Source organism: Delphinus delphis, chromosome 3 (genome assembly GCF_949987515.2).
Source record: "Delphinus delphis chromosome 3, mDelDel1.2, whole genome shotgun sequence".
Classification (NCBI taxonomy): domain Eukaryota; kingdom Metazoa; phylum Chordata; class Mammalia; order Artiodactyla; family Delphinidae; genus Delphinus; species Delphinus delphis.
Window position 1 is genome coordinate 3,915,062 of NC_082685.1, and position 10,384 is coordinate 3,925,445.

The 10,384-nt window shown below is 64.2% G+C and overlaps 1 protein-coding gene across 8 annotated transcripts in view; it reads right to left on the minus strand.

Annotated features, from left to right (window-relative positions):
* Positions 1-9,024, minus strand: part of NFIC (nuclear factor I C) — an 82,190-nt gene extending 73,166 nt beyond the window's left edge. For 7 of the 8 annotated variants that reach the window (XM_060007413.1, XM_060007410.1, XM_060007411.1 and 4 more), the window contains exon 1: positions 2,202-2,330. In XM_060007413.1, the coding sequence (XP_059863396.1) occupies positions 2,202-2,231 (30 nt within the window). In that variant the 5' untranslated portion in view covers positions 2,232-2,330. Of the gene's footprint in view, positions 1-2,201; positions 2,331-8,557 lie in introns of those variants that run through there. The other variant, XM_060007409.1, reaches the window with a different exon arrangement.
* Positions 9,025-10,384: the final 1,360 nt, after the last annotated feature.

Consider the following 10,384-nt stretch of genomic DNA (forward strand, 5'->3'; position numbering starts at 1 on the left):
AGACAAGGAGAGGGAGAGACGCAGACAGAGAGGAATGGGTAGGGCGCGATGAGGCAGCCAGGAGTGGGGGTCCTGCGTGGGTAGTCTGGGTCCTTCCGGGTTCCCCAGCTGGAGACCACAGACCAGGCTGGGCCTGCAAGCAGCTGTGAGGATTACACCGAGGGAGTCCTGGGAGGGGGACCTGGGTTCCCCTCCAGGGTGGGGGCACCCATGGGAGAAAAAGCAGAGGGGGGGAGCCCCCTGCACTTGGGCCACCCCATCCCCGTCCTGGCCTGGGAGCTCCCTGGTCCTCTCTCTGCCTGCCTCTGTCTCCTGGCCGCCCTGTCCCTTGCACACAGCAACCTCAGATGTTTTTTATTGTCACGTTTCCACCAAGAGCCCGCCTGGCTGACCCTTGCCCTGCGCCCCAGGGAAAGCCGGGGAGCGCAACACCAGCTCTGGTTCTCACTGCCACCCACTCTGGGCAACGTGGACGGAGCCTGTCTCCCGAGGAGTCCTGATGGGGGAATTCCAGGGCCCAGTGACAATAGGCTGCCGTCCAACCTCCTCGCCTGGAATAGCCTCCCTGGGCTCAGCCCCCTCGGGCGGCTCTGGGAGCGAGCGCGAGGAAAGGGTGGAGGAGGCGGGGGCACCCCGGGGCCACCCAGGCCACCCCCTGAGCCCAGAGACTGGGAGGCCCAAGGTCACCGGGCAACCCTGACTAGGACCCTCGTGGCCCTTGGGGAGCTTCGGGTGACAAGAGGCAGAGGGGGGCCAGTGATGACTGCGTCGGGGGACCCCCGAAGTTGCTCTGGAGGGGAAGGAAGGTCTGGAGAGGGACAGGGACGTGCCCAAGGTCACCCCGGGGTTGATGGGTAGGCCAGGCCCTGAGACCCCCTGAGCACCACCCCTGACATTCCCCATGGGGAGCCAGAAACTGGAGGAGCTGGAGGGGGCGGGTGAGAGGGAACCTGCCCTGAGTGAGGGGCACCCTCGGATCATGAATGGGGGACCCCCATTGCAGACTGGCATCCACGTGTTCTCTGTACCGCGGTCCTCAGGACACTCAGCCGCCGGTTTGACTCCCACCTCCCTGTGCCCCACACTTCACAGCTTGGAGGCCACACTGCCCCTCTCCGAAACCTGCCTTAGCTCCGTGTCACTTCAGGGGAAACTGAGGCCGGGACCCCAATGCCCTAAGGACACACAAAGACCCAGGGTGGGGGTAGAGCTGGAGGGTGGAACCAGTAGACCTGGGAGGGTGCCCCCCCTCCCTGCCATGGAGCTGGGGGAGGGAAGGGGTCCCCCAGGGGCGACCCGGGACAGGGGCAGTCGCCCCCTTCCCACACATCCCCTGGGTCATTGCACAAGGGCCGAGCCCCGGGCAGTCTGGGAGCTCGGCCAGGGGTGAGAGGCAGCGGGCGGGGGCAGGGGCAGGTGCCGGGCTGGCGAGGGCGTCCGCAGCGCCGCAGTGCCCGGACCAGACCCCGGAACGCCAGGCCTCCTGGCTCCTCCCGGCGGCGGCGGCTCAATAACTCACAATCGATGCGGCGAAAATATGGGGATGGGGTTGAGGGACAGGGGGAGGGGGGGAGAGGAAGACCGAGCCGGGACGTCGGGGCCCCCCTCCCCCCACTGCTGGCGCCTCCAACTTTGCGGGCCCCCTCCCCCTCCGCGCACACGTGGGCCAATAATGGGGGGAAAGGCTGTCCAGGGCCTGGGTGGCGGCACGCAAGCTTGGGGGGGGGGGTCCGGGGAACGCATCAGAGGGGTCCTCGTCTCAAGAGTCCCCGGGCATCCAGGGTCCAACCAGGACTCCCTCGATTCCTCCTAGGGGCAGGCCTGGGTCGAGGCCTGGGGCTCGCGCAGAGCCCCACCTTTGGCCTTCTCCCGGGCGCCCCCCGACCTTCCCGGCTGGGGTGGGGGAGCGCGTCCTGCGTCCGGGGAGGGCGAGGCTGTAGGGCGAGCCAGGGGGAGAGGTCGCGGGGGGCGGGGCGGGAGTCCCCGGTGAGGGTCCCGGGTGGGGGGGAGGTGTCCCCGGCCCAAACCAACCCCCCACCGGACCCCGGCCGGCGGCGGGGGCATCCCGGCCGCGGCGGCGGGAGGGACGCGCGCCTTTTTCGTCCCGCCTCCTCGGGCTTCCAAACTCCGGGGCCGGGCTGCGGGGGACGCGGGGCCGGGGCACAGTGGGGCGCGGGCCGGGGGCCGGGCGGGGGGCGTACCTGGGTCAGGCAGAGCGGGGACGAATACATCCCGGGCGCGGCGGGAGGCGCAGGGCCGGCCGGAGCGGGCGCGCTGAACTTACTGAGTCATTTTTCCAAACCCCCCCCCCCCCCGCGGCCGCGGCCGGCGCGCTCCTCGCCGCCTCCTCCCTCGGTCTCCCTCCCTCCTCCCTCCCGCGCTCTCCCTCCCTCCTGCGCCCGACTCCCTCTCTCTCTCCCTCTCTCTGTCTCTCTCTCCTTTCCTGTCCCCCCCCCACCTCCTCCTCTGTCTCTGTCTCTCTCTGTGTCTCTGTCTCTCCTCCCTCTGGCAACCTCCTCTCTCCCTCCCCCAATTTCTCTCCCCTCCCACCCCGAACCTCCCACTTCTCAACATCCAACTTTCAAAGAAACGAGGGAAAAAAGAGCGCGAGCGAGGAACGAAAGTCGCTCCCCCTCTCCATGCCTCCTGAACCCCCATCGTTGCTTATTATTACGAATTTCCAGCCGCCCTGGGCCGGGCCACCGGACGGGGACCCACGGGCCCACGCACATCCCGACCACAGCGGGTCCCCCTGGACCGCCAGCCCGAGTCGAGTGGGCAGGGGGTGGGTGGCTGCAGGACATTTGGGGTCCATAGGTGGACTCTGAAGACCCCCCCCCCAACCCGCCCCGAGCGAGCCGGGAAGTTGGAGAAAGGAGCGGGGTGGGGGTGGGGGGGTTGGGAAAGAACGAAGGAGTGACGTGTGCAGAGGCCCGGCGCGAGCGCGCCTCTTTCCCCTTAAAGATGTACAACCCGGGGTGCTTGGCGGGAGAAGGGGTCCCACGGCATCCTCTCCCCCTGCTCCTCCCGAGAGCCAGACAGGGGCTGCAGTTCCCAGGGAGAGGAGCTTGGCTACAACTGCCCTTCCGTGGCCAGAAGGGCCTCAACCAACAGGGGAGCCTCCAGAAATCTGCTGTCACCTCCTCAGCCAGCATCAAAGGGGAACTGGGAGTTGGGGGGGTCTTCGGCCTCCCCCATATGTCGCCCCCGTACCCCAGGAGTAAGGTGTCCAGGCAGTACCTCAGGCTGGCCAGATAACACCTCGCAGCCTCTTCCCGAGTGTCTGGTAATTCCTACTGCCTACCCCCGCAGTGTGCCCATTTCATGGATCCAGAAACTGAGGCATGCGGAGTGGCTTGGAGCCCGGCTACCTGGCCCCAGGGCCCACACTCTGCAAGCTTGGTTGTTCTCCCTCTGGAATAGATGGGCACAGAGCTGCCGCTGACAACTAGCCTCCCCCCTCCCCCAGTTCACTCCAAGAATCCTCCCAAGCTCGCTCAGAGGCCTCGGGCCACCTAGCAGACCAGCATGCTCCCCCATTGGTGTCCTCCCCTGTGAAGTGGACGAACAGTGCCCACCCCATGCGGTTGATCAGCATAAGAATACTGGCACTTAGCAGCGCCTTGACCTTCCGTCAAATATGCACAGAGACATTCTTAGAAAGCTTGGCCATTTTGCCCCGTGTGTCCCGAGTACAAATGATAACCTCTCGCCAACTTCGGGCAGCTGCCCCGTGCCCAGGGGCATGGAAGACGCCAGCAACTCTGTTATTCTCCCGTGTTACAGGGGAGGAAACCGACGCCCCAGGAACGGATGCTACTGACCTGGGGCCCTGGAGCTGGACCAGAAGTGAGCAGGATTCATACAGGACACATATGCCCTCCGTCCCGCCGGCTCCCCCTGCACGTGGGTGACGGTCATTCAAAAGCACTTCACAAATGGTTTTTTTTAAAAAAAAACCCACTGTGCAGCCATGGGGGGGCATTTAAACCCCAGAAAGAAAGGGAGAGGCAGGTGTCTAGGAATCCAAATGCCGACGTAACATAAAGCAATATTTTATTATTTAAAAAGACGCCATGAACACCTGGAGGGCAGAATCCCCAATTCACAGACATTTCCAAGTACACGTTGGCTTCGGAGCATTCTCCCAGGTGGCAGTGACCCCCAGACTGCCCCCACGCCTGCCCCACGGGCAGCCTTCCCAAGGCAGTTTAGGTTACTCTGGAAGGCACAGTTTGGAGACCACAGACTCTCTCTCTCTTTCTCTCTCTCTCTCTCTCTCTCTCTGAACCTCAGTTTCCACATCTGTAAAATGGCAACAATAGACGCATCTCGCATTTTGGAAGTCTGGGCAGATGGGAATCCTTAAGATAACGTGTGGGAAGACTGAGTTACTATATTAGTGGTGGCAGGTGCCAGTTCACAAACATCAGTGAAGCGTTACATATATATATATATATAAAATCCAGTTCAGCAGGAGCGGTCCCTACAGTGTACACAGTAGGTCCAAAGCAGGCCAGTTGCAGTGCAGGGTTGCAGCCTGGGTCTATGTCTTCTCCCTCCAGGAGCTAAAACGCCCTGTGCCTCAGCTTCCCGCTCTGTGAAATGGGACGATAATGGTTTCTACCCCTCTGGGCTGTTGTGGGTAAGCCAGCCGGTGTTTGGACCGCACCTAGTGTTTTCTAAACAAAGCAATTGCTGGGTTGGACCTGTGTGTATCACATCCCAGAAAGGGGCCGCATGATTTAGGTCCTGACACTTTGGCGCACAGTCTAGCTCATTTCAGTTTAAAAATGCACTCTCCCCATCACTCACTCTTAGGCTCAGATACGGACTGTATCTGGGACTGTCCCAGATACGGACGCATGAGGGTTGACTGTCACCCTGTAACACTAATGCCAACAATTTGGAGCCAGCCACCGTGTCCATCTGTGGGGACCAGTTCAGCAGTGCCACCCGGGGGCACAGGCTGGAATACTACGGAGCTCCACAGAAGAACAAGGGACCCCCCCCCCCCCGTGGAGACGCCTCCAAGAAACGCGCAGGGGAAAGCATGCTGCAGCGCAGGACTCCTCCCCCCTCGGCATCATGGACCATCCCTGGTGGGGCCGTCTTGGGCACTGTGGGGTGGAGCAGCATCCCTGGCCCCCACCCCCTGGGTGCCAGGAGCCCCCCAGTGTGACAACCACAGGTGTCCCCGGACATTACTCAGTATCCCCTGGGACAGAACCACCCCAGTTAAGAACCATTGCTGTAGACTCAGCAAGTGGACTCAAGATCTCATTTGGGATTTTTTAAACAAGAATATACATATATCCTTTATAAGAATATACGTGTGTCCTTTATAAGAATGTGTATCTGTGACATGTGGAGTTGCTCAGACAAAGCTGGATGAAATAGGGCTTTTCTGGAGTAGGGGGTCCCAGCGGGGAGGGGTGATGAGGAAGGTTGGATTTTTACTCTGGGTACTTTTGCATCCCCTTTAGATGTTCATGAGTCGCTCATGTTATTAAAAAGCAAACTTAAAACATGTGAGTGGAATTCACAGCAGCACTTTCAAAAGTGAGAGCAGCTCAGGGAGGGATGATCAAAGCCTGAGACCACCAGGGAACTCCACAGCGGCGCCGTACCCAGCGAATAGAGGACACAGCCAGGGGGCCAGGACCTGTGAAAGCACGGCTGACATTGCCACCCCTCCCGCAACCTTGTGGGGCATCCTGTGTGTTCCCATTTTACAGATGAGAAATTGAGCCTCCAGAAGGGTCCTCTGCCTTGAGAAGTAACGGGGTATGACGTATGGGCTGGTACAGGCACAACACAGAGACACACACACACACACCACGCCACGAAGAGACACAAAGACACACAGAAACACACCACACGGAGACACACAGATTCTCACACGTCACACAGACTCCAGCAGATACAGACACCCAGACCCGAGGGGACACACACAGACTCATGCAGACTCACACAGAGACACACAGACCCACACGAGGTCATGCATAGCCCAAACACAACACATGTGCAACCAGCCACAATAACACACACGCCAGAACACAAGTATACACTTACAAGCACACGAACCCATGGACAGAACCCCTCCCACTATTTATACACTGGCACACACACACACACACCCGGTGACACACAGCACCCGCATTCCTGCTCCCCCCTCATGGCTGTCCTCCCCCAAATGCGCCCAGCTGGGGTCTTTGCTCTCCAGATCCTGCAGGGACCTGGCTCGGACGTGGAGGTGGGGGGAGGGCGCGATGGGCTTGGCTCCTCCCCCTCCCACAAACGCAGGTGCCTGTTTACGAGTGTCTGCGTGCCTCTGTGCGTGCACCTGTGTGGGGGCAGAATTCTGTACACGTGTGGCTGTGAACAGATAGCTGTAAGAGCGTGTCAGGAGCGTGTGCTGCTGACTGTGCACCAGGTGACAGGTGGGGATGGAGGCCAGTGTGGTGGAGGGCAGTGCCCGGGTGTGGGGTGGGGGAGCGCTGCGTCTGAGCACTGGCGGTGGGTGTAGGGCAGGGTGAGCACGGGGAACGGCGGGGCGTGAGGATGGGTGATCTTACCTGAGCGGGGATCCCTGAGTGTTGCGTATGGATGCACCCCTGTGTCAACGTGGGACCCCTTTTCTCCTCTTCCCAAACAGCCCCCCAAAAGGGAATGCAGGTTGAAAGTTGAAAGCAGAGACTCTCACCTGGCCTTGGGGCTTTTATATTTAGAAAATTATATAAAGCGCCCTGGGGTGGGGATGGGGGCGCGACGGGGATTCCCCTGGAGGGGAGAAAACAACCCTGTGTGCCCGCCAGGGGTTTGGCCCGGTGCCGGGCAAGCGCTGGGAGGTAGGGCTGGGGGCGCGTCTCCCTGCCCATCCGGGCGAGGGGGTCTCCTTGGCCACCCCCCTGGTCCAGACTTAACCCACGCGCTTCGGTAACCATCCATCCCTCGAGACCTCCTCTGGGGGGGGAGGGGGGACACCCCACCGCCCCGCCCCCCTCTGGGCCACGCGCACGCGCAGCCCCTGGCGGGAGACATCGGCGCCGAGTGATCGCGTCCCGGCGCCACCTCGCGCCCGAACCTCAAGCTGGGACCACCTGGGGCCGTGCAGATAGGGGACCCCGAGGCAGGGGTAATTGGAGCGGACGGGGTAGGGAGTGAGAGGAGAGGACAGAGCTTTGGCGAGGTGGAGGAAGCACCCGTTCCCCATCCGGCAGCCCGGGTTACAGGAGAAAAGGAAATGGGCGGGGGGGGGGGGGGGGGAGAGTGTAGACCCATCCCCAGGAATAGTCACTCAGCGCGTCAAACGCACACAGCGACACCCAACTGTCCCCTGAGACGCAGCCACGCGACACAGTTCCCCACTCACTGGCAATCCCCTAACCTCCACACACTCATACGTGGACACCCCCATGGTCATCCAGGGACATCACGTCCCCCGGGACATCCAACTCAGCCACACGGCTTCACAACACCGCCCCACGGGGACCCGTGGCACAGTCGCCCAGTTACCCTAACACACACACACACACACACACACACTGTCCCATAGCCGCACAATGCTCTAACAACACACAACACAACACACACACACACACACAGCCACGTGGATGTGCAGACACACAGATATATAAAAGAGAGGACCCCACGCCCGGGGACCCACGGACAGGCATGGGACCACCTAGCTGCACAGACCCGCGAATGCACCCCCGGATTCCCGTGCTGACTCGTTTGAGAGCACAGGGGCCTCCAAACGCACCCCTCGAGTGAAGATGCCACTGACACCGGCGGACCGGACACCGGAACCCTCAAGTGCAGCTACCGGCGCTCGCGGGCCTGGGGCGCGCCCGGCGTAGACCCGGTGACCCCTCCCGGCTGGGACCGCGGAGGGGCTGGGGTCGGCCGAGGGGCGGGGCTCAGGCGGCGCTAGGGCCGGCCGGGTGGCTGCCCCTGCGCGGCACCGAGAGCGGCCGCCCTCCCGGCTCCAAGTTCAAGGCGCCCGGCGGCGGCCGCTGCGCGCTCTCCGCCCCTCTCCGCAGCGGCCATTTTCCGCTAGCTGGCGCGCCGCGCTCGCCCGGGCCGGGGCAGCCCGCGGGGGCCGCCGCGACCCCCGCCCCGCACGGCCCCCTCGGGCGCCCCCTCACTGGGCCCGGCTTCCCAGCCGGCTGCGCGCTTGGGGGTCTTGCGCCCGGAGCCGCGCCCTCCCGCCTACCTTCTCCCGCCGGGCCAGGGAGGGGGCGGAGGCCTGGCCTGTGGGGGACCCTCTCCCGGGAGCCCCGCCCTCCCCTCCAACTCCTTGGTGCCCGCGAGGGGCCCCCCACTTGGGGTCCCCCGCTGCGCCCCGCGCGCCAGCTCCGCCCCCAGCCGCGGGGGTGTTGGGTTGGCGGGCGGGGGTCCCGGGGCGGCGGGTGTGTGTGGGGTCCCCGCATCGAGCCCCTCCCCCGGGCGGCCTCCGCCCCCTGCCCCCCCAGACCTCTCAACTTTCGCCCGGAGCCCACGCACCACCCCAAAAACTCCCCGGGCGAAAACGAAAGTGGGGGCGGCGACGTACCATGGCGCTGCTGCGAGGAGGCGAGGCCGGCGCCGGAGCGAGCGCGCTCGGTCCCCGGCGAGGGGGGGCCGGAGGCGGCGGGAGGAGGCGGCGAGGGAGGGCGCGCGGGGGAGGGAGCGAGCGCGCGAGGGAGGGGGCGCGCCGTGCCCGCCCCCCCGGCCCAGGACCCTCCCCTCGGCCCGCCCTCCCCCCGGTCCCGCGCGCCGCCCGCGCCTCAGGCCGCTCCGCGCCCCGGCCCCGGCTCTGGCGGCTCTGGCTGCGGCTCCATCCCCGGCCGGGCCCGCGCGAGGGGAGGCCAGGCGAACGGCCGCGGCGGCGGGTCGTGGGGCCCGGGTCGGGCTCGCTGCGGAGGGAGCGGATCCACCTTCACGGCGCGCGCGCGCTCTCACACACACACACACACACACACACACACACACACGCAGACAGCTGGGGACACTCGCGGCCCGGGCCTCCTCGACTCCGACACAGAACACACACCGACGCGCCTGCGGCGTGTTACAGGCACACACAGTCTGCGGGTGTCACCTAGATACACCGGGGCCCACGCTCACAGCCGATGCGGTTCTTGGACGCACACCTCCTGCAGGATGCCACGAACAGACTCACACTCACAACCTGCGGTGTCACCCAGACAGACACACGGGGACCCACATGCTCACAGCCTTTGGGGTGTCACCCAGACACCCACAGCCTCCACGCTGTCACAAACACAGACTCACAGCCAGCAGGGTGTCACTCAGACAAGCACACAGATTGACAATCGTAGAAAGATATTTCAGACCGCGGGCTGAGCCACACGCCGACCCCCCCAGGACCCCTCCCCCAGGCCATCGCAGCAGCCACCCTTGCCCCGAGTGCAGGTGTCCCGGATACACAGACACAAACACGCACAGCGGGGAGACGGGACAGATGGGGACACAGACAGAGACTAGGACACTGAGGGTGACAGACCTTGGGGGCAGGGGTTCCCTGGGGGTCCCGCAGGGGCTCCAGGCGGGGCGGGGGGCGGGGAGCGCGCGCGGCGGCTCGGTAGGTGTGGGGGGGAGCGGGCGCCCCCTCCCCGGGTCGAGATTAAGGGAGAAGCCTCCGCAGCGGGGGGAGGGGCCGGGCCATGGAGGGTCAGCGCCCCCGCCCCTGCTGCGCGGGCTGCTGCGGGCTGGGAAGCCGTGCCGCAGCGCCCCCGCCCCCCACCACGCGCTCTCCCGCAGTCCCCCCTCCTCCGGCAGCCGCAGAGTAGGCACCGCCCCCTTCTCCCCGCCCCCTCTCAGGCTCTGCGTCTGGCGCAACTGGGGGACGACGGGAGGGGGCTTGCCGCGACCTGGTGGGGTGGAGGAGGTTCTGCTGCCGTCCTTCTGTCTGGGTTTCCCCCTGCCTGCGACCTCACTTCCCCCCAACTGGGGCTCCAGTATTCAGGGACCCCTTTGGGGAGGTGGTTCTCAGCTTCCCCAGGGAGGACGCCAGGGTTTCGGGCGGGGGCAGGCAGCACCCCGGGAACAGAATCAGGCCCTGGCCCGCCCTTCTGGAGCCATGGCTGACTTTGGGGTCTTCTGGAAGTTAATTCTGTGCGTTGTTGGGCACCCCGGGGGCCGGAAAATCTCAGGCAAACGGTGGTTAACAGCAGCTCTGCCTACATAGTAGGTGTTCAGTATGTAGCCAATAATACCTCAGGCGTCCAGGGAGCGTTCGCTCTGGGACGCTGAGCTTTTCCGACTTCATCTGCACATTCCTTTCCCCATTTTTAAGAAGAGAAAAGTGAGGCCAAGAGAGGGGGAGCTCCTCAACCAGCACGTCAGAAGCCCAAGGATCCTAATCCTGACGGCTCTT